The following is a 20,525-nucleotide window of genomic DNA, read 5'->3' as shown; positions in this document are numbered from 1 at the left end:
CGCCCTCCGCGCCCCCGGCCCGCGCGCGGTGGCCGGCCGAGCGGGGCTTTGTGACGTCAGGCGGCCGGCGGCGTCACGCGCGGGCTGACCCGGCGGCGGCGGCGGCGGCGGCGGCGGGCGGGCGGGGCGGCCGGGACGCGGGAGCATGGAGCCGCGCGCCGGCTGCCGGCTGCCCGTGCGGGTGGAGCAGGTCGTCAATGGCGCGCTGCTGGTCACTGTGAGCTGCGGGCAGCGCAGCTTCGCCGGGATCCTGCTGGACTGCACGAAAAAGTGAGCGCGGCGGGGGGCGCGGGCCCTGGACACCCCAGGAATTCCCTCGAGACTCCCCACCCCGCGCCCAGAGCCGGACCCGGGTCCAGGGCAGCGCTGGCGCCTGCTTTCGGTTTCCCCAGCCCGGGCTTCGGGCCGCCGTCACTCAGGGGCGAAAGTGGCTCCCAAAGTCCTTGCTACTTTTCGGGCGGGGGGCGGGTGGGGCCTGGGCGTGGGGCGTGGGGCGTGGGGCGTGGAGCTGAGTCCCCGCGCCCGGGCCGGAACTCCGCGCGTCTGCCATAATTAACGCACTTTTCTTTGTTAGACGCACTGTTGAATTCAGCTGTTTTGAGAATTGTCATCCGTTGGGGGTGGGGGGAGTGGGTTCAGTTGTGCAGGACTTGCCCTGTCAGTTACTCACAGCTGCTGCTCCCCTGGCTGATGTCACGGCGCCAAGGGGAGCGACTGGGGCTGAGGTTTACTTTGGTGACCAGCAGTCAGGTCCAGGGTGCCATTTACAAACACCCTGGGGGTGGGGAGGGGAGCCCCCCGCGGTGCAGGAGTGAAGATACAAGTTGTGCTGGTTTCTCCGGAGCTGGGTCCCCCGCAGGCCTGGGGCAGGGCCTTGCGGAGACACCCGCACCTGTGCGCTGCAGGGCCTCCTGCTGCAGGAGTCTCCTGGATACAGTGTCACATGGTGGTGCGCTGTCGGCAGATCAGTGATGAGGCATGCACCAGGCACTGAGGTCTGGGCGCTCCTGCGGGGCCTTATTTTGAGTGTGGGCCCAGGAGCCGTTTTCCTCGCAGTGGCGGCCGGACTTTTCCCTGGGTGGAGCGGGTTTTGTTCCGGTTGGGGGGAGGTGACCGCCACTCTCCCACAGTCACCCTGCTGGCATTATCTCTCATTAGATGTGCCAGAAGCCATTTATGCACGAGTCACATGACTTAACATAAGGCCTCCCGGTGACTATTGTCTTGCTCGGAGTTGGCTACCAGGGAGAGCTCAGTGGGACCAAGTGACACCTGGGGGCTGCAGCATGGCCACCTGCAAGCTGCCAAGCCTGTGCCCTCGGGCGTCCCCTGCCACGGATGGCCACCACTTCCTCCCTCAGGCAGGGCTGCAGGCCTGACCCGTCCCTGCTCCTGGGTCGGTGCAGGGCTGCACGGCCTTGCCTCCTTGGAGAGGGGCACTTGCAGCAAAGGCTCCCCCACCCCATTACTGTAGCTGGGCTTCCTGAGTGGATCAGGAAGGCTCTGGGGGCCACCCTGACTCATAGCTGGGGATGTCTGCAGAGGCGGCAGGCACCCTCCCTGAGGCCTGTGGCTAACTTGGGTTGTAGATCCACACTTCCCCACCCCCTTCCCCACTGACTCTGGGAAGGAAGCAGGCCCTGCTGGGATCTGGCAGCTGTAGGACATGTGGGCGTCAACCCTCCTGCAGCCACGTTGGGCTGTAACCAGAGCTGCCCACAGAACCAGGAGCTGGGCCTCAGTGGACACAGCTCTGCTCCGCGGGGACTCTTTCTGACTTGCGTTGCCCCCTGCCCCGCCCTGTCCTTGTGGAGGATCTGGCCTCCTGGCCCCTCAGCCCTCCGAGGCTTGGTCCTAGATCAATGCCACTGCTCTGGCTCCTGCCCGCCCTGGCCTCCTCTGCCATCTCCTGGTTCACCTGATTCCACTCCTCTGCCCGTAATATTACGATTGCTGTTATGATGGCATGCTCGTGTTTACAGCCTACTTGTCGGGCAGGGTCCAGAGGCAGCTGACACCCTGGCCTGGGTGATTCAGACAGTGGGGGTCTGGCCTTGAGCCTCCGCGCCCACAGCACCCGCCTGACTTCCCCGGTGCCACTTTCTTCTCAGTGTCAGTGTGTGACGGTGGCAGGGCTGGGTGTGAGCACTGATGAGCATGCATCCCTGATGACTGCCATGTGTTGGCAGCGTCCTGGGTTCCCGTGCAGACCTGGGGGCCTGGGGGCCTGGGAGCCCTGTGCAGTAGCTAACCCGAGTGTCTGCTGGAATGGAGCCGTCCCCTGGGAGGGGCCATTCCCACAAATTCCTGGTCGGTCTCCTGTAGGGGGGCTCAGCAACCAGTGTTCATGGTTAGCATTTGGGAGGTGGGGTCCCTCCCTTAGGGCCCTGGAAGGTTGGTTCTCTTTCCTGAGGGTTGGCACAGGGGAGAGGAGCGGGCAGGCCAGGTCTCAGCAGGTGCAGGTGCAGAGGTGGGCCGCGTGCGGAGCGCCTCCACCTGTCCATCGTCCATCTGAGTTTGAAACGTGCTGCCCAGCTGCCGTGTGATTTTAACCAGGATCCCCAGGGGCTCAGAGTGCCCACCAGCTCATGGGTTTACATACATTCATTGTGCACCTGCTGTGTGCCAGGAAGTGGGCTGTCCCAGGCAGACTACCGAGAACGGTCCTCCCAGTGTCTCCACAGGCACAGTAAGGATGTAGATGGCCCCGACCTGCCCTGCTCCGACTCTCCAGGCTGGGTGCAGGGTGGTGTGGGCATTCTGTGGGTAGCTTGGGAGTACACCTCTAGTTGAGGATCTCGAGTGGGGTGGCCCTGGCTGAGGGGTGGCCAAGGACAGCAGAGGCTCAGAGTGGTGAAGGGATGGTCCCACAGACAGTGGGTTTGAGGGCCAGCTGCTTGCCAGGCCTGGCCAGCCCAGAGCCTCCTCCTTGACCTCCAAGCCGGTGTTGCTCAAACTTCCCCAGGGTGCCATTACCATGCCAGACTCTTGGGCCCTCTGCTGGAAAGATTGGGGTTCAAGCCTTTGTGACCCACACTCTACCCTAGGGGGGTGGGACCCAGGCTTCTGGAGACTCAACCAGCCAACAGTCCCTGGGTAGGAGAGCACCCACTCCATGCTGGGCACACCCACTGTCCAGAATGGAGACTTGGCCACTGCTGGCTGCTCCTGAGTCATTCACTGGACAGATTCCTGGTCCAGAGCCCACGGCGCACACCCTCCCTGCCCTGGGGAGCTCGATGGACTGAGAGTGAGGTGTCCCGTGTGTGATAGGGTGGCATGACCTACAGCCAATGGGCAGGTGCCACTCAAGGGGACCTGGCTCTAGTAGCTGGTCTCCGGAGCTTGTGCCAGCAGGTGACAAGGGGTGTGGGCTGGGGCCTAGCCTCATGCTGGGGGGAGTCCTCAGGGGCTGAGAGAGGGATGTAGTCAGCTGAGTTTTCTTGAAATGATGCTGATGGTTATTAAACCTTTTAGTCCAGGACTCTGGGGCCAGCTATGACCACCTGGTCCTATGGCTGTCCCTGGTGACCCTGGGGGAAGGGTGGGCTCCCCTGTGTGGCCCTGGATGGGGGGGTATTCTGGTGTCTAGACTGTGACTTCCCCTGCAACCTGTTTTTCCCGATTTCCTGAACAGAGGGGGACCCAGAGGCCCCCATGCTACAGCAGGCCTGGTATCTATCCCCTGTGGGGCACTGCCGGCCTGGCCAGAGCTTCTGTCCTGGGCACAGGACAGTGTGGGCACAGCCCTGTGGGAAGGGCCGGGCCCTGTGGGTGAGCCCTAATCCACAGCGGTGGTGTGCCTGGTGCCCCAGGGTCCAGTAAAGGTCTTCCTACTGGGGCCAGGCTGCTGAGGCCCTTCGAGGGAGAGTGGCCTGGAGACAGCTGAGCTGGGGTGTGAGCACAGGCCCGCCTGGCTCTCCGGCCTCCCTGAGCCTCACTGCCCTGGCCATAAACTAGGCTGGCGGTGATGACGTGCACCTCATGGGGCTTTTGAAAGGGTCTGGGAGCTGGATCCCAGCAGCCCGGGGCACCCACTCTGGGATCCGCAGCCAGGGACTGAGCCGTCCTGCCCCACCGGCCGCTGTTTACCCACCAGGCAGTGGTGGGTGTGGCCTGGGCAGGGCAGCAGCTCCGGGAAGGAAGTATGGCTGCTTGTCATGCCAGAGTCACGGGGCCTTCCACAGGGCTGCACTGCTGTCTGGAAGGCTCCCCCCAACCCCCGGCCACAGCTCTGGGCTGAGGGGCACGCTCACCGGGGAGGGCAGGGGCACGTCTGTTCCCTGGCCCTGGGCACCATGCACCGAAGCTGCTTCCCAATTTGATGAGCCAGGCAGGGAGGGTTCGGCTGCCACTCTGGCCTGTGCCTGGTGGGTGCAGGCCAGCCAACCCAGGGGCCCACACTGAGGGCTCTGGCTCCGGTCTAGGTCTCTGGCAAAGAGCCCTGTATCCATCCTAAACATGCAAGGTCCCCCCTGAGGGGCATGTACCAAAAATGGGGGGCAAAGCCTCCCTGGAACGAAACTGTGAAGACTTCAGAGATGGGTCCACTTGCCCTACACCCCACTCCGCAGTCTGTATGTGGCGAGAGATCACCCAGGAGCCTTGCGCCCTGGGCTGGTTGGCCCGGGGCGCAGTCTGTGCGTGGATCCTGCTGAGGAGGGCTGCTCCAGCACAGGCAGGTGGTGTGGGGGGCAGGCCGGGGGCTGGGGGCAGGGAGGAAGTGGAGGCCAAGGAGCGGGTGTGGGCTGGGTCTGAGTGGGATGACAGCACGGGCCTGGGTGGGCGGCATAGTGAGGACGCAGATGAAGAGGAGGGGGTCGGAGTGGACCCCAGTTCATGGTCTGAATGCCTGTAAAAGGTGGGGCAGGAAGTGGGCTGGGGGGGGGGTGGGAACAACCCTCCAATTCAGAGGTGTGTGGTGGACCCCTGGTCTGTGGATCCCCCAGACTGTGGACCCCCTGGATTGATAGGGAAAGTAAGGAAATTGAAAGTGTGTTTTGATTCCCAGGCTTTACCAGTGGTCTTGCATTAGACACAGACTGGGCAGTGTTCAGAGGGCAGTTCATGTCCTCAGCATGGTGACAGGAGGGACCCTGGGGGAGGGGGCAGCCGCGGGGTCACACACTCGGCCTGTTTCCCGCGGCCTTGTCATGGCTCTGCGTTCCGTGTTTCTGGTGTAGCCTGCCCCTCGCTCCTGGCCTGTTCAGGTCCCCGTCTGAGGGTCGGGTGAGCCACCAGACATGCAGGGGATGGTGACGTCATGCGTGGTCAGCCCCTCTTAGCACCCCTGGGTTCGGGAGATCAGTCAGTGGAGAGCATCTGTAGATTGGAAAGCAGCAAAGTCATTTATCTTTCCTTCTCCCTGATTAAATTCGGAAAGGAAGGTAAAGATGCCACGTTCCAAACCTGGTTACTTAGAACTTGGCTCTAAAAGTCTATTTTTGTGCTTCACAATAACAGCTTTGAGCTAAAGCCGTCTTTAAATTAAGTCACATTTGTTTCAAAGTGAGGTGTGTTCACGGGGAGGGGAGGTGTGGACTCTTGGGGCTTGTTTTTCACTGTTTGAAACAGCGGTTCTCAACCTGTGGGTCGCGACCCCTTTGGCGGTCGAACGACGCTTTCCCAGGGGTCCCCTAAGACCATCCTGCATATCAGATATTTACATGACGATTACATCACAGTAGCAACATTACAGTACTGCAGTAGCAACGAAAATAATGTTATGGTTGGGTCACAGCATGAGGAGCTGTATTTAAAGGGCCAGAAGGTTGAGAACCACGGGTTTGAAACAGTGTAGGTGCATCCAGGCTGTACTGCAAGTGGCTCTGAATCAGATGCGACTCCCGACCATCACAGCTCACGGGCCTCGAGAATGGGGTGACAGTCGGGCCTGGGGGTGACCCTGTGCTCTAGGAGGCACACAGACTGGGCCCGGCTCCGTCCCAGATCCTCAGGCACTGGGTCCGAGGGGATCTCCAGCTTTGATCCCACGCTCCCCCTGGTTGCCAGGAACTGAGATGTGGGCGCTCAGCGGCCTGGATGCTGGTCCTGTGACTTACGAGCTCACACCGTCATCTGGGAGGCAGAGGGCCCCCAGCACACGGGTGGGAGTCCCAGGTGAAGGTGTGAGCACCCAATCCGGCGGCGCCTGGGAGTGGGGGGTGGGGGGCCCATCACCATCCTGATTGTCCTTTCTGTCTCCCCTGCCAGGTCCGGCCTCTTCGGCCTGCCCCCCTCCACTCCACTGCCCCAGGCCGAGGACACCCCTGTCAATGGCTGCCAGGGCCCAGCCGCCACAGAGGGGGACCCAGAGGCAATGCAGCTGGGAACAGGCCCCCCGCCGCCTTCCTGCCCTGAGCCGCCCCCGCCCCTGGTGCCGCCGCTGCCCGCTGGAAGCCTGCCCCCCTTCCCGCCATATTTTGAAGGCGCCCCCTTCCCGCCCCCACTCTGGCTGAGGAACACCTACCAGCAGTGGGTGCCACAGCCACCACCCCGGACAATCAAGAGGACAAAGAGGCGCCTGTCCCGCAACCGTGACCCTGGCCGGCTGGCCCTGAGTCCCATCTGCCTGCGGCCACGGCGGGTCCTCTGCGAGAAGTGCAAGAGCACCCTGAGCCCCCCGGAGGCTGGCCCCGCGCCCCCGGCCACCCCCCGGCCTCGCAGGAGGCTGGGCAGTGGCTCCGACCCAGACAGGGAGCTCCGCAAACACGAGGACCCAGATGGCGGGGGTGAAACCGCGGCCTCGGCCACCACCAGGAGAAGCAAGAGGGAGAGGCGGGAGGAGGACCAGGCTCGAGTCCCACGGAGCCCGGCCATCAAGATCTCCTACAGCACACCTCAGGGCAAGGGCGAGGTGGTGGAGATCCCGTCCCGCGTGCACGGCTCCCTGGAGCCCTTCTGCCCGCCGCAGGCCCTGCACGGCGCCCCGGACCCCGAGGCGGCTCGGGACAGGCCACCTGACGGGCCCTCCGCCTCCATCCCGAAGCTGAAGCTAACACGGCCCATGCCCCCCAGTGCTGACCTGCCGCCCCCCAAGATCCGCCTGAAGCCCCACCGCCTGGGCGCTGGTGAGCAGGAGCCTGTCTATAGGGCTGAGCTGGTGGAGGAGCTCAACGGCCGTGGGCAAGGTGCCCAGGCTAGCTCCCCTGCCCACCCTGCCTCTGGCTCTGCCCACGGTGCCCTGGCGGACTTGTCTTCGGGAAGTTCTGGGGAGGACGACGACTTCAAGACGTGTCCCCAGGGTAAACACGGGCGCGACAGCCTGGCCTTTCTCGCCAGCTGCTCTGGGAGCAGGACAGACTACGCCCGGGAGTCGCTGTGGAGCAGCGACAGCCTGGACGAGTCCAAATCGTCCAGCTCAGAAGTCACGTCGCCAGACACATGCGACCTCTCCTCTGGCGATGGCGTGTCCGTGCCGTCCACCTCCAAGCGCGCGGGGCAGACGGTTCCGCCCCTGACGGTCAGGCTGCACACGCAGAGCATCTCCAAGTGCGTGACCGAGGATGGAAGGACCGTGGCCGTAGGGGACATCGTGTGGGGTAAGATTCATGGTTTCCCTTGGTGGCCAGCACGTGTCCTTGACATCAATCTTAGCCAGAAGGAGGACGGGGAGCCCTCTTGGCAAGAAGCGAAAGTCTCGTGGTTTGGTTCTCCAACGACATCATTCTTGTCCATTTCCAAACTCTCCCCTTTCTCTGAATTTTTCAAACTGAGATTTAACCGTAAGAAGAAGGGGATGTATCGGAAAGCTATAACAGAGGCCGCCAATGCCGCGCGACACGTGGCCCCGGAGATCAGGGAGCTCTTAACCCAGTTTGAAACATGACTGGGGCTCCCTGGCCAGGTGAGTGTGTGCGCGGACGGCGGCCTCCTGCCTGGCCGTCCCCTGCTGGCATCTGGGTTGCTGTCCCTCTGCTCTGGGCCCGGCAGGGGGTGGGGAGGTCTCCTCCCCATCTGCCTCGCTGCTCCGAAGGGGACCATCCGGAAAGTCGTCCTGCGAGCTGGCAGCGTCACCCGGCTCTGCAGAGCGCCGGAGACGTGCTATAGACGTAGCCGCCGGCAGCCGCTTGTTCAAAGAACGGAGCTCGTTTGTGTTTTGTGACCATTTTTCAAAATGCCCGTAAAGGGGTTCCTCCCTCTGTCAGCCTTTGGCAGAAAGGGTGCATTTTTTAAAGGTGACGGTTTTGACTGATGGGGGAGTGCAGGGAGGGGTTCCTCTTCTGTCACCGTTCTGAGGGAACACGCCTTCCTGTGCCCTTCTGGGGTCTCCGCTTGGCAGGAAGGAGCAAGGTCATCGAGCTGCCTACCCTCAGATGTAGCCCCACCCCTCCACCTGGTGCCAGGGTAGACGCTCTTCCGTCTGCAGGTGGCTGGGTGCTCCAGGCTTCTGGAGTGACTCTGGAGCCTGTCTCCAGGTGGGGTCTCACCCTCCATCTCTCCCTTCAGGAGAACATTGCAGGCTCTCTGGTCACGTACCTTAGAGACTCTGTGAGCTGGGGACTGTCACCATGTGGGGTTGGAGATGTCACCAAGGGCATGTCTGTGGTCATCCCGTGGGGTATCGGGACATGGCCAAGGGGCTGAGGCCACCTGCCACGAGCTACCCGTGGGCCCCGAGATGCTGGGCGTGTCCCCATCTGATGGCTTCCACCAGCTGGCGCCTGGGTGACGGGGTGTGTCCAGGGGCCACTGGCACTGCTGAGGACAAGAGGAGTCCTCTACCCCAGCTGGACTTCTTCCTCGGTCTTCGTGACCTTCAGATGACCTTGTCTGGACTGGCCTGCCTGCTCACCCACCTGTCTATGCCAGTTTCCCAGGTGATGAGCCATCAGGCCTCAGCAGGGCCAGCTAATGTACGGCTGGGGAAGGAGTTTGTGGGGCACCTGGCAGAGCTCACTGCTGCACCTCGTGCAGCGGGGATCCCAGGGTAGAAGCCATGTTGAGGGGCTTGTCCCCACCCTGTCTCCCCACCTGCTTCTTGCATCAGGCTGATGACCACCTTGAATTGCTCTCAGGAGTCTGGGCACAAACCTCTCCTCTCCCGACCCAGGCACATCTCCCGCCAGTTCTGGGCCTTCCTGTCGGGTGTGGGCGTGGCCTCGGCCTGGCAACATTGAGCCAGCGATGGTCTCATGTGATGGCCCCCCATGGGGGAGGGTGGCAGGCTTGATTGAGGAGGAAGGTTCCAGGTAAAGGTCAGATGCCCTCCAGTCAGCTTCCTAGGACTTCTGCCTGCTGTGGCTTGGCTCAGCGGGGATCCCTGGGCTGCATCCACATCCTGTTGGCCTGGGGATCATCCCCAGGATCTTGTCTGTCTCTATGCTCTTTGCGTCCCCCAACCCACCCCTCTGCTCACACAAGGTCCATCCTGCTTTTGGCCTGGTCTGGAGGCCGGCGTGGAGGTGGCCCAAGCTGTCATTGAGGGAGTGGTGAGTAGGTCAGTCCTCAGAGTGACTCAGGCCCCAGGTCACGGTGAGCAGTTACAGGGGATGGTGAGTCCACGCAGCATCAGCCCAAGTGCAGCTCTCGGCCCTGGAACCCTGCTCCGGGAGCCCCCGTGCTGGGAGAATGCCACCCGGTGGGTTCAGGGCTGGCTGCTGGTCAGGAAGCAGAAGGAAGAATCTTGCCGGGCGGGTTTGCCTGCTGAGGGCCTGTGCCCACAAACAGGCCTCTTCTGAGTCTCATTCTGGGCTCTCAGTTCTGAGGCCGTGCCCATGCCCCCCAGCAGTGTGCACAGCTCTGGGAGCCTGGTCTGCTGGGGTTCTTTTAGCCCCAAAGCACAAAGTCCCCTGTTGGAGGATTAGGCTGTGAGTGGAGGTCCTCACCAGGCGGCTGACTTGCTGTCATCCCTGAGCCTCGGTTTCCCTCTCTGCGTGGGGTCAGTGGCCTCCTGGCGGGAAGTTTGTTTTGAAGCATCAGCAGTGCTGTTTGCAGGGGCAGCCCCTCCGGCCAGCTCTTGAAGGGGAAACTGGGAACCCCTTTTGCTGGGGAAGGCGGGCTCCCATGGGCGAGGCGAGGGCCAGGAACCCTGGTGCCGCCCTGAACTGGCAGGTGAAATGCCATTCAGTGTCCCAGCCCCTTGGGCCAGTGGGAAATTTACAGGTTCCGTGTGAGCTGGGCGGGTCACAGGGCTGCCGTCCAGCCTCCCATGGAACCCAGTGCCCAGTTCCTTTCTTTCCTGGCCCAGCGTCGGGGCTGCTGGTGGGCAGGGGACTTTCTCGGGCTCACACAGCCTCCCTGGCCTGCCTTCGGGTGGGCAGCTCTGAGCGCTGCATTTTCTACTTCTCTGAGCAAAAGGCGTCTTTGGGGCTGGCTCATCCTCTGCATTGACTTCCTGTGGCCAGTCACAAGTGAGCACACGCTGGGCGTCTAGAAACAGCGGAAAGTCATTCTCATGGTTCTGGAGGCCAGAAGCCCCAAATCAGTGTGTCGGCTGGACTGTGCTTCCTGCAGAGGCTTGCGGGGGGGGGGGGGGGGCATTCTTCCAGCTCCTGGGGGGCTCCAGGCGTTCCTGGGCTGCTGGCCACATCACCCCAATCCTGGCCTCTCCTCCTCTGCAGGGTTGAGACTCTCCTATAAGGACCCTGGGACCGCATTTGTAGGCCACCTGAGTCACCGCAGTCTTTAACACCTGCAGCACCTTCACCGTTGAAGGTCGCATTCTGGTTCCAGTTTGAGACCTGAGGTCCCTGGGGCACACACACCTACTGGGCCCTGCCGTCCGCTCCGCAGCTCCGTCGGGGGCTGGGGCGCAGCTCAGAGTCCCCAGCCTCTGCGACAGACAGCCGCCTGGGCCCAGGGAGGGCTCAGTGGTGGTGAAGTGGACGGGTTGTGTGCTGAGAGAGGGACCCGTTGTTCCGGAAGGATCGGGGGCCCTGCAGGTTGGCTGTGCACCCCAGATGTGGGTCCTCCGGCGTCATCATGGCGGTTTCTGCTGGGAATTGTCCGATACCGATCAGAAACATCAACCGGGAACCCGGCGGTGTTACTGGCGGGGCCGTCACTCCTGATGGGCAGTGACAGACTCTGTGTGAATGTGGTGCCGCTGGTCAGACGAGGACAAAAGCGCCCAGATCCGGTCTCCAGGTTTTGACTGTTTTGATGTGTTTGCTCCTTAAGCCGCGTGCCCCACACGAGCTCTCCTCTTTCTTCCAACTCCGAACACAAATGTATTTCTGCCTCTGAGGACGGTTTCCAGCTGACATCCACATTGCTTCCAGGGGATTCAGGTCCTCTGGGAGGTTGTAATTATTTTGTTTCAGAAGGAAACCCAAGCCTGTAATTCCGAGCCTGCTGCGGGGGCTCAGGCCCTGTCCCACCTGCGGCTCCTGACACCGTCCTGCCGCCTCCTCCAGCCTCAGGGAGGTCTGGGCGGCCGGTGGGTGCAGCAGGGGCCCCAGGAGCAGGGGCAGGGGCACAGCAATGCCCAGGTAGTCTCCCGGGGTGTTTGCAGTTGCTCTTCCGGGACCAGGTCCCTGGGGGGGGGGGGGCGCTTTGGTCTGTCCTTGCCCACCTGGGCCTTCATGCTGCCTTCCTGCTGCTCAGGTGCCTTGACCTCACAGAAGAGCGCTTTGCCGGGATCTTCATTGATTCCTGGTCTCCACTTCCTGCTTCAAGTTCTCATCGCTGGCCCAGCTGGTGGCTGCACCCCCGACGGGGTCAGAGGTCCAAGGGCACTTGGGGAGGGGTCTGCTGTGCTGCACCTTCCTGTTCGGTCAGGGCCCTTCCACGGGGCAGCAGCACTCTGCTAGGGACCCATCTTCTTTGGCGTTGCCTGCCTCGGCCATGCTTAGCCATGCTGCGGGGCACTGGTCACCCGTAAGTTCAGATACAGCCTTGCAGAAAGGCAGGGTGGGTCTGAGTCGGTTCTCGACTCCCTTCCAGGGTGACCAGTGAACTCTGGCCCGAGCCCGTGCTCATTTCAGTCCATGTGGTGCCACCCTCCGCAGGGCGGAGACAGTGGCTGTGCCTTCTCTTTCCCAGGGTTGTGTTTGGGGGCCTTCGGCGGCTCCCTGGGGGCTCTGCACACTCCCCTGCCTGAGGACAGTGGAGCTGGGAGCCAGGCCCAGCACCTTGCTTTGGTGGTTGTCACTTTGGACCATGGCTACTCATTTCTTTGCTCAGAAACCTCACTGATGGCACCATTTTCAGAAACACTGTGGTTTGGGGAAACAGGCCTTGTTAGTTCTGGTTTTAAGCATTGAGAGAAGCAGGCTGGTCACCATCCTAGGACCCTGGGCACTGGCCAGCCTCGCCCTCCTTCCCACCCAATGTCCATGCAGCACAGGCTCCTCATGGGGGCAGGGGAGCCCCTCCCGTCACCCCCATCTTCTCAATCAGCCCCAGCTAGAGACTTGGGGGAGGGGAGCACAGCCTCAGCCAGCCTCACTGTGGGCTCCCTGGAGGTGTTCTCTGCCCATGGGGGCACTCCTGGAGGGTTTACTACTCCTATGAGGTCGGCTGGGCCAGCAGGGACAGACGGGGAGAAGGGGCTGTCAGCACTGCATGCGGGCGGGGCGGCCTGGCGGGACCTTGGGCCCTGGGCATGGGAGGCAGGGCCCCGCTGGGAGACACTGGGGGGGTCTGTCCTCCCCAGAGCCGGGGTGGCTGGGGGTGGTGGGGCCTGTGTACGGTGTGTGGCTCCCCAGGCCCGGGTGGAGGCTGGAGGTGGTGCCATCTCCATGGATGTGAGGGGGTGAGCTGCCTCCTGCCAGGACTGGACTGAGCCTTGTAAGGGTGACTGTCGGGAAGGAAGAACCTTGGGGCCGTGGTCGTGGAGGAGCCAGAGGGACCCCACAGTCCTGCAGATGGTCGAGGGGGAGGGGAGAAAGTGTCATGGGGCAGTTGGGTTGCTTCCTGGCCCGAGGGGTATCTCCCGGCCTGGGGAGCCCCTGGAAAAACAGCTTTCCTTGAACTGCCACCAGCACAGCCCTTTCCACAGTCTCCAAGTCAGGTGGTGGTGGGGGGTGGGGACAGCAGGGGCTCCGGGGGCTGGCCAGGCCGGCTGTGGTCAAGGGACAGGGGCCTCCTCTCCCAGAGAGAGGGTCCCCCAGAAATGCCTGTAATTACAAGGGGCGGATGATTGGGCCGGCCAGGGTGGGAGGAGGGAAGTGAGTGGGCAGAGTTTCTGTCCTATTCTGAGGGACGTTTCCTGGCCCATCAGTTAAGAGAAAAGCGCAGGGTAATTCCTGGTTTGTCTCTAGGTTTCTAAGAAGACCGTGTCCTCAGGAAGGCCCAGCCCCACCAGAGGGCCCTGCCGGCTGCATCAGGCAGGGAGGGCGGGGCTGATGCCGAGTAAAGGCTGCCTCTCCCATGGGCTGCTTTGGCGGTTCTCTTTGGGGAGGGGGTGCCTGGAAGGCACCGGTGTGCCCGGTGGGTAACCTCTCGAGGCCGATGTGTATTTTTCTCCTGAGGATCTCGGCTGATGGATGGTTAACGACATCTTCAAAGGCCGCCCTGTTGATGGAGGGGGACTTTGCAGTTTAATGATCTCCCAGGCTGTGTGTTTCTTTGCACAAGTCAAGCTTGGTCGCCTTTGATCCTGAAACACAATGAAAAGTGGGTGGCAGTGGCAGCTTCCGGTGTGGGGGGGCCCACCTGTGCCAGCAGCCCTGACGGTGACCCCATTGCGATCTCTGCAGACGCCCAGTGGCCCCGCTTCACCAGATCACAAATGCAGCTCCTGGCCACCCTGGAGGTTTGGGGGAGGGGGTCCCCCATCCGGCATGAGGATGCACGGAGATGGGGCTGCCCGGACCCCTGCCCAGTGTGGGTGTCGTCCTCACCTGGGCTCCTGCCTGGACGTTTGTCACCTGTTGGGGGGACCAGACTGTGCTGTCACAGCTGCTTTCCCATTTGAGAGATGAAAAGGCAGAAGGGAAATGGTTCTGCAGGAATGAATTTGCGTGACAGGTTAGCACCCACGCAACCTTTCTTTTAGTCACTTGGAACCTGCTGTCCTCAGATGTGATGGCCATGGCCTCGCCCACCTAGGGTGGGGGCAGTGGCGGTGAGGATGGGTGGGGCTCCATCAGTTCCCTGCATCCATGGGGAGTGGTATCACCCTCATCTGCTGCCCTGAGGTGCCCCCAGGTGCGTCTCTCTTCTAGAACACACTTCCCAGACCCGGTGCAGTGTCTTCTGGAGCCCTGGCCAAGGAAGGGGCTGCCACACAGGGTCAGGCAGAAACCCTGCCCTCATGTGCCTGTTGGGGCGGTGTTTGCTCCAGCCTCCAGACTGAGCCCTCTCCCTGTCAGGAGTGTGGTTGGGGCCGGAGTGGGTGGTCGGGCCTAGGCGAGCAAGGAGACCTGTTGCTATCAGAGTCTGGGCGCCTCAGGGCACCTCACTCCAGGTGCCAGCCAGCTGTCAGGGTGAGTGCTGTGGTGGGGCCCCCGACCCACAAGGCCTCAGGCCTCATGGGATCCCCTCCTCAGGCCTTTGGGAGACAGGCCTTCCCTGTGGTGACACCTGGATCACAGACATCTGCCCTCCAGGACTGAGAGAGGGTACATGTCGGCTGAGCTGAGAGCAGCTGACCTTGGCAGGACATGTCTTCAGCCCCTCCGCCTCATGCCCAAGGTCGTCCTGGGCCCCAGGAGCCAGATGGTGGACCCAGGGCCTGGATGGGCAGTGGCAGTGCAAGGAGGGGCCATCACCCATGTCCACCCTGTCCCAGTGCCTTGTCCCACCTCCCCCAGGCTTCCCATGTGCCCCCACTTGGGGCCAGGGCGGTCATCCACGGATGACCATGGCTTACAGTCCTGCCATGGCACTGGGCGGGCGGGGTGCACACAGGACTGGCCTGGGGTTCTGACCCATCTGTGCTGGGCCAGCGGCGGGAGCCCGGGGCCGCTGCTGAGCCAGTGGGAGGCTATTTGGGTTTCTCTGCATGTCTCTCCTGGAGTTTCTTAGATATGAATGGAAAAGGCTTGGGTTCCTGTTGCACGTCACACAGCAGGGCAAGATGGTCTCTCACGGAATCTCTTTCCACTCAATTCTTATTTGCATCACTGTCATATGTGTGCAAATTTTAAAGGAACTAATGAAAGAATTTATCTCCTTGTTCCTGAAGGACCCACTTATTCTGCTGTCCCTTGTTTCATGGGTTTTCAGTTTAGGCATTATTCACAGACTCCTCTGTGGAAAAAATGTTGCAATCTTATAATCCGTATTTCTTGGCCACACGTGCACACAAACATAAGGTTTGGCTACATCAAGATTCAGTGTTATAGTAGATATTGCAGCTTATCCATGTGGGTAATTATGAATATATTTTACTTCTGTTCAGCTCTGTTCTCTGCAGAGCTGACTGGCCTCAGTCTGTGGCTGCTTTATATGTATACTAGAGGCCTGGTGCATGAAAATTCATGCACTGGAGCGGGGTCCCTCAGCCTGGCCTGCCCCCTCTCACAGTCCAGGAGCCCTCAGGGGCGGGAGGCAACCCGGTGATCAGGGGAAGGCGACCCCCCATCACACCTCTGCTGCTGCCACTGCCGGCAGCGCAAGCCTCGGGCAGCCCTGGTTACCTGTGCCTTGGGCTGTCCTGGGCGGCTGGAGGGCTGAGGGGACTGGGGAACTCCAGAGGCAGGCATGCGCGCAGGGTGGCCAGGCCTGCCTGGGGGTAGGCCCAGCCTTGCCGTGTACCTGCCGCCCTGGTGGGGCTGAGGGGACTGGGTGCACCATCTTGTGGCTGTGGGCGCCACCATCTTTGAGGGCGTGGCAGTCAATTAACATATTCCCTCCTTATTGGCTGTGGGCGCCACCATCTTTGCAACAGCATGAGAGTCAATTAGCATATCCCCTCTTTATTAGATAGGATATATGCTTTATTTCCCACCAGAGAATATTTTTCCATTGGTTTTTAGGGAGAGTGGAAGAGAGAGTGAAGACAGAGAGAAACATTGATGTGAGAGAAACACATCAATTGGTTGCCTCCCACCCGAGCCCTGACCAGGGCCTGGGCTGGGGAGGAGCCTGCAACCCAGGTATATGCCCTTGGCTGGAATCGAACCCAGGACCCTTTGGTCCACAGACTGGTGCTCTATCCACTGAGCCAAACCGGCCAGGGCAGTTTTTATATTTTTATCCCTTGTTTGTTCCCAGCCCTCTAAGGGAAGTTGAACTCTCTCATGTCGGCAGCACATGAGGTATTTGTTTCAGTCTGTGATCACCGTGCGAACCAACTTCTCCAAAGCACAGTGGCTTAAAGCTGCTTTGTTATCTCATGATTCTTTTTCTTTTCATTGATTTCTGAGAGGAAGGGAGAGGGGGAGAGAGAGAGAAACATCAATGATGAGAGAGAATCATGGATTGGCTGCCTCCTGCACGCCCCACAACCCTGGCCTGTGCCCTGACTGGGAATCCACTTGTGACCACCTGGTTCCTAGGTCGACTTTGCTCAACACCGATCATGCTCAACACCGGCTGGGCTCTCATGATTGTCCCCTGGCTCCTCCCCTGCCTGAGGCCTCGGCCGGGGCACTGGGACAGGTCAAATAGAGTGGCCATCTGCCCCCGACAGGCACTCACACGCTGTCACCCTCTCTCACTCACACGCAGGGCCCTCCACCCGGCTGGATGGGCTTCTGCCCTGCATGAGGCCTCAGGACAGTCAGTGCTGTCATCTTGGGGCCGGGCCAGGGCCCTGCACAGATCACTTCTGCCTCTTGTGTTGGGGAAGCCTCAAGGGTGGGCGGGGAGACTCCTCCCCTCCTGGGGGGCAGGGCAGTGGATCTGTGGCCCCTCCTGTTCCTGGAGGCTGACCCTGTGGACTCCAGGCTGATCTCGCCTGGCCTCTCCATCCCCTGGCCTCTCCCCCTCTTTCCTGTTTCCTGGGCCCCTGCCCCTTTCTGTCCCTCCAGGCACCTCCTGAGTCACACATGGCATTGCAGACCTGCCATGCCTCCTCCACCGGCTGACTAGCGGGGGTGGGGAATGCTTTTCCTTTTCTGAAGGCCAGGCTGCTTTTCGGAGGGTAGGGTGTGGGGAGGGGGGTAGTCCCTGAGACAACTGGGCGAAGTGCCTGTTTGTCCCTGTGGCCAGGCCTGCCCGCTCTGGGATGGCCTTCTAGAGGCCAGTGGTCAGATGGGAGGTGGGGACACAGTGAAAAGCAGGGCTGAAGCCCATGGTCCCTGTAAAAAGGATTTTCTATTTGAGGGTGTGCCCCTCCCCACCCAGGGAGTTTCCCCAGGCCAGGAGGGTGAGCCTGGAGGGGGAGTGACTATAGGACATGGCAGTCACAAGCCCCCTGACAGTCACACACTAGGGTCCTTCTGAACCATGAACCAGGGCCATGTGCACAGCCATTAGCTCCCCCAAACCCCGGCCATGAGCAGCCCAAGGACCTAGAACAGCAGCGTCCTCTCAGCACCTGGTGTCTGGCCAGGGCTGTGAGCTTTAGGGTGAGTCCTGAGGTCCGAGCCCTCGAGGCCTCAGCAGCCTGCATCTTCCTCCAGACAGTTCAGGGCCCCTGGTAGTGGGAGGGGCTCAGGGGTCCCTGCCCAGGACAGGAGCAGCAGGCACTGTGTGGCCCAGCGGCCGAGGACACACAGGGAGGCCGGACTCTGAGATGGTGAGGGCCCGTGGGAGCTGGGGGGCTGGGGAGAGGCTGAGAAGATGCCCAGTAGACGCTCAGGCCTGGTGCTTGGACCCCAAGGGACCTGTGCCATACATACTTGGCCCCTGGTAACCTCTGCCCCTTTCTGCTTCTCACAAGGTCACCGACGATGAGGGCATGGCCGTTCTCCTGGAGCTTCCGACTTCGGGGGTGTCCTCCATGCCCCCCATTCCGTCCGAGGGGCCCCTGCGTGCCTTCTGGCCGGCTGCGTGCAGAACCACGCCAGGCCCGCGGTGGTCAGCCTGGCGCCGGGCTTCCTGGGAGGAGCAGGTGTGTCTGGCTGTAAGGACAGAACCACAGGAGCGCCGCGGGGCCTGGCGGCTGAATGTATTTATTCTCCTGGCGCGGACGTTCACTTTTCTGGCTGTGGAGCAGCGGGAGCCCGGGTCCCCCTCACCCCCTGCGGCCTCATCCCTCCTGGGCAAGGCTGTCAGCTCAGGGCCACCCTGCAGGCTCCAGGACACCAATTGCACGTGTGGGTCCTTCAAGCCCTCGCAGGGTCTCTGTGCACTAGAGGGGCGGACACCCACCCTCCTCCTCCCCCCTCCCCCGGAGCTTGGGTCCCACCTGGCGCCCAGCACAGGCTTCCAGGGCCCCCGCCCCCGAGATGCCAGGAGGTCCCCGTATGTGTGAGGCTATGAGGGCTGTCACTTTGATAACAGACTTGACCACAGAAAGGACAACACGTCGCTCTGCTGTTTGTAAGGGTGTGTTCCTTTCCCTCTTCTGTCACTTTAAAGACCAAAAAGAAATAAGAAAGAAAAAAAAAATGAGTTTTGCTCTTTCTTTGTTCAGCGTTTTTGAGAAGAGAGGGAGCTGTGTGTCCACTGATACCTGTGCCCCCCGAGCTCGGCTGCCCTGTTGAAGGGACCCCGCCCATGTTGAGGTCTGCCCCCCAAGAGACGGCCACCTGTTCCCAGCGCTGCTGCTCAGGGCGGCAGTGGGTTCCGCCTCCCTCGGGCCCTGTAGGTGACACCGACGTCCCCAGTGGGGCAACATCTCCGAGCTCAGGTGCAAGGACAGAGACCCGTACAGGGGCTTTGGATTCAGCAGCATCATCTCAAGCTCCAGGGTTGGGCGAGGCCCTACAGGAGACACACGCAGGCCCTGCCCCGGGCCACCCCCTCCTAAGGGCCAGCTGAGGTCCAGCAGTTGAAGCCCAGCCCCAAAATGACCCTCAGGCCTGTAGGCTCCTGGTCTCTCGGCTGTCCAGTCCCTGATGGCCCAATGCTGTCCAGTCCTGCTGGGTGCCCTCCCGCTCTGGGCCTGGGTCCTCTGCCGTGACCACAGCCACCCCCTAGCTCAGGTGCCCAGGATGGGGTGCCTCTCTCAGGGCTGCCCTCGCTAAAGCCCTCAGCCCATTTGAGGGGCTGGATGGAGCTGAGTCCTGGCTGCTCCCACTGGAGCTGGCCACTTCTCCACCCCCACCCTACCCAGCCAGGGACGCTGGCCCCTGGGTGTGCTGGGACAGACAGCAGTTGTAATTAAAAGGGAAGGCGACTTTGTGTATTTTTAAGGCTTTGTGACTGTTTCTTTAGGCAGCAAATTAATCATGTTTTCATGTCAGTTTGATTTCATGGTGCTCACACCCTGCTTGCCTGTGTGGTCGTCATTCATCCCGGGATCTGGGAGGTGAGCAAGACCCCATACCTGGGCTGGTGCCCCTCCTTCCTGGATGACATCCGGGTGCCATGGTGACATCGGCACTCTGCCCCTTCCCCTACCCAGCCAGTCCCTCCAGAGAGGGCCCCGCACAACGGTGTGGGAAGTGGGTGCGCTTCCCTGGGGGCGAGGGCACTTGGGAACACCTCCTCCCTGGGACAGGCTCGGGGGAGGGAAGCCATGCCAGCCTGTGAGGCCTTGCTGGGCACTGGGTCGGTGACGCTGTCACCAAGGCCGGCCTCCCTCCCTGCCCCGCCCGCTGGAGGAGGCATCCTGGCAGCCCCGGCCGATTTATTTTTAGCCCTGCCTGATGCCAAGATTGGCCTTCTCACCTCAGATCAGAAATCGGAGGATGAGGCCCTCAGGCCTCTGATGGCAGGGCAGCCAGTCTGAAGAGCAGGACGCTGGCTTCAGGCCGCTGGTCCTGCTGCCTTTCTTCCTTCCACCCCCTCCCCCCGCCCCCAGCCCCACTCCCACCTCCAGGACTCGGGCTGCCCCTCCCCACCCCACTGGAGCAGCTGAGAGGCCCTCGGTAGGGTGGCCTTCAGGGGCCCAGCACACCCCGCTCCCGTCGCCCCTGCAGTGAGGCCTGAGCCAGGACCACTGTCCCCAAGTCCTGCAGTCCTCCCAGGGCCCCCTTGGCGGTCTCGGGGTATTTTTTACATAATTAATGAACTTTAAAAAATTAACAGGCTTTCTATTTTAGAGCAGGAGCGCTGGGCAGCCGCAGAGCTCCCCGCCCTGGGGGACAGTGCCCCGTGCACCCTGCGCTGTGTGGTGTGTGCGCCGCTGTCCGTGCGCCCATGCTGCCGTGTGGTCATTAATGAGCGCCCACAGTTCGCATCGGGTTCCCCCTTCGTGTCGCCGTAGGTCCTAGGGGTTTCGACAAATGCGCGATGACATGTCTCGGCCACCTCAGCATCGCAGGCTGAGTGTCACTGCCCTGGACACCCCCAGACACCTGCTCATTGATGTTCTGAGTGAGCAAAGACACGGAGGATTGCGAAGGACACCAGTTATCTATCATAATAAAAGGGTAATATGCTAATTAGACCGAATGTCCTTCCAGGCGTCATTCCGGATGCCCTTCTGGACGAAGCTGGGGCAGGAGCAAAGCCCAGGTCCTGGGTGCCTAGCGGCAGCCGCTGGAGGGAAACAGCCCAGTGGCTGGAGCGAAGCCTGGGTCCCGGGTGCCAGAGGGAAGCTGGTGCCAGCAGCCAGGGGAAGGAAGGCCTACTTTTGCACG

General features: G+C 61.6%; 1 protein-coding gene across 2 annotated transcripts; it reads left to right on the top strand.

Moving 5' to 3' along the window:
* The first annotated feature begins 112 nt into the window (after positions 1–112).
* Positions 113–18,360, top strand: PWWP2B (PWWP domain containing 2B). Of its 2 annotated transcripts, none has more exons than XM_081104702.1 (3): positions 113–270; positions 6,214–7,541; positions 17,717–18,360. In XM_081104702.1, exons 1-3 carry the CDS (start codon positions 146–148, stop codon positions 17,728–17,730), a joined length of 1,467 nt encoding a protein of 488 aa, XP_080960828.1. In that variant the 5' UTR covers positions 113–145; the 3' UTR covers positions 17,731–18,360. The 2 variants fall into 2 exon arrangements, with proteins under 2 accessions (XP_080960828.1, XP_080960827.1); XM_081104701.1 differs by having other exon boundaries at positions 131–270; positions 6,214–7,846.
* Positions 18,361–20,525: the final 2,165 nt, after the last annotated feature.

This window comes from Myotis nattereri (genome assembly GCF_964212035.1).
Source record: "Myotis nattereri genome assembly, chromosome: 13".
NCBI lineage: Eukaryota > Metazoa > Chordata > Mammalia > Chiroptera > Vespertilionidae > Myotis > Myotis nattereri.
Note: the sequence above shows the minus strand (reverse complement) of the source record. Positions and strands in the feature narration are given on the sequence as shown.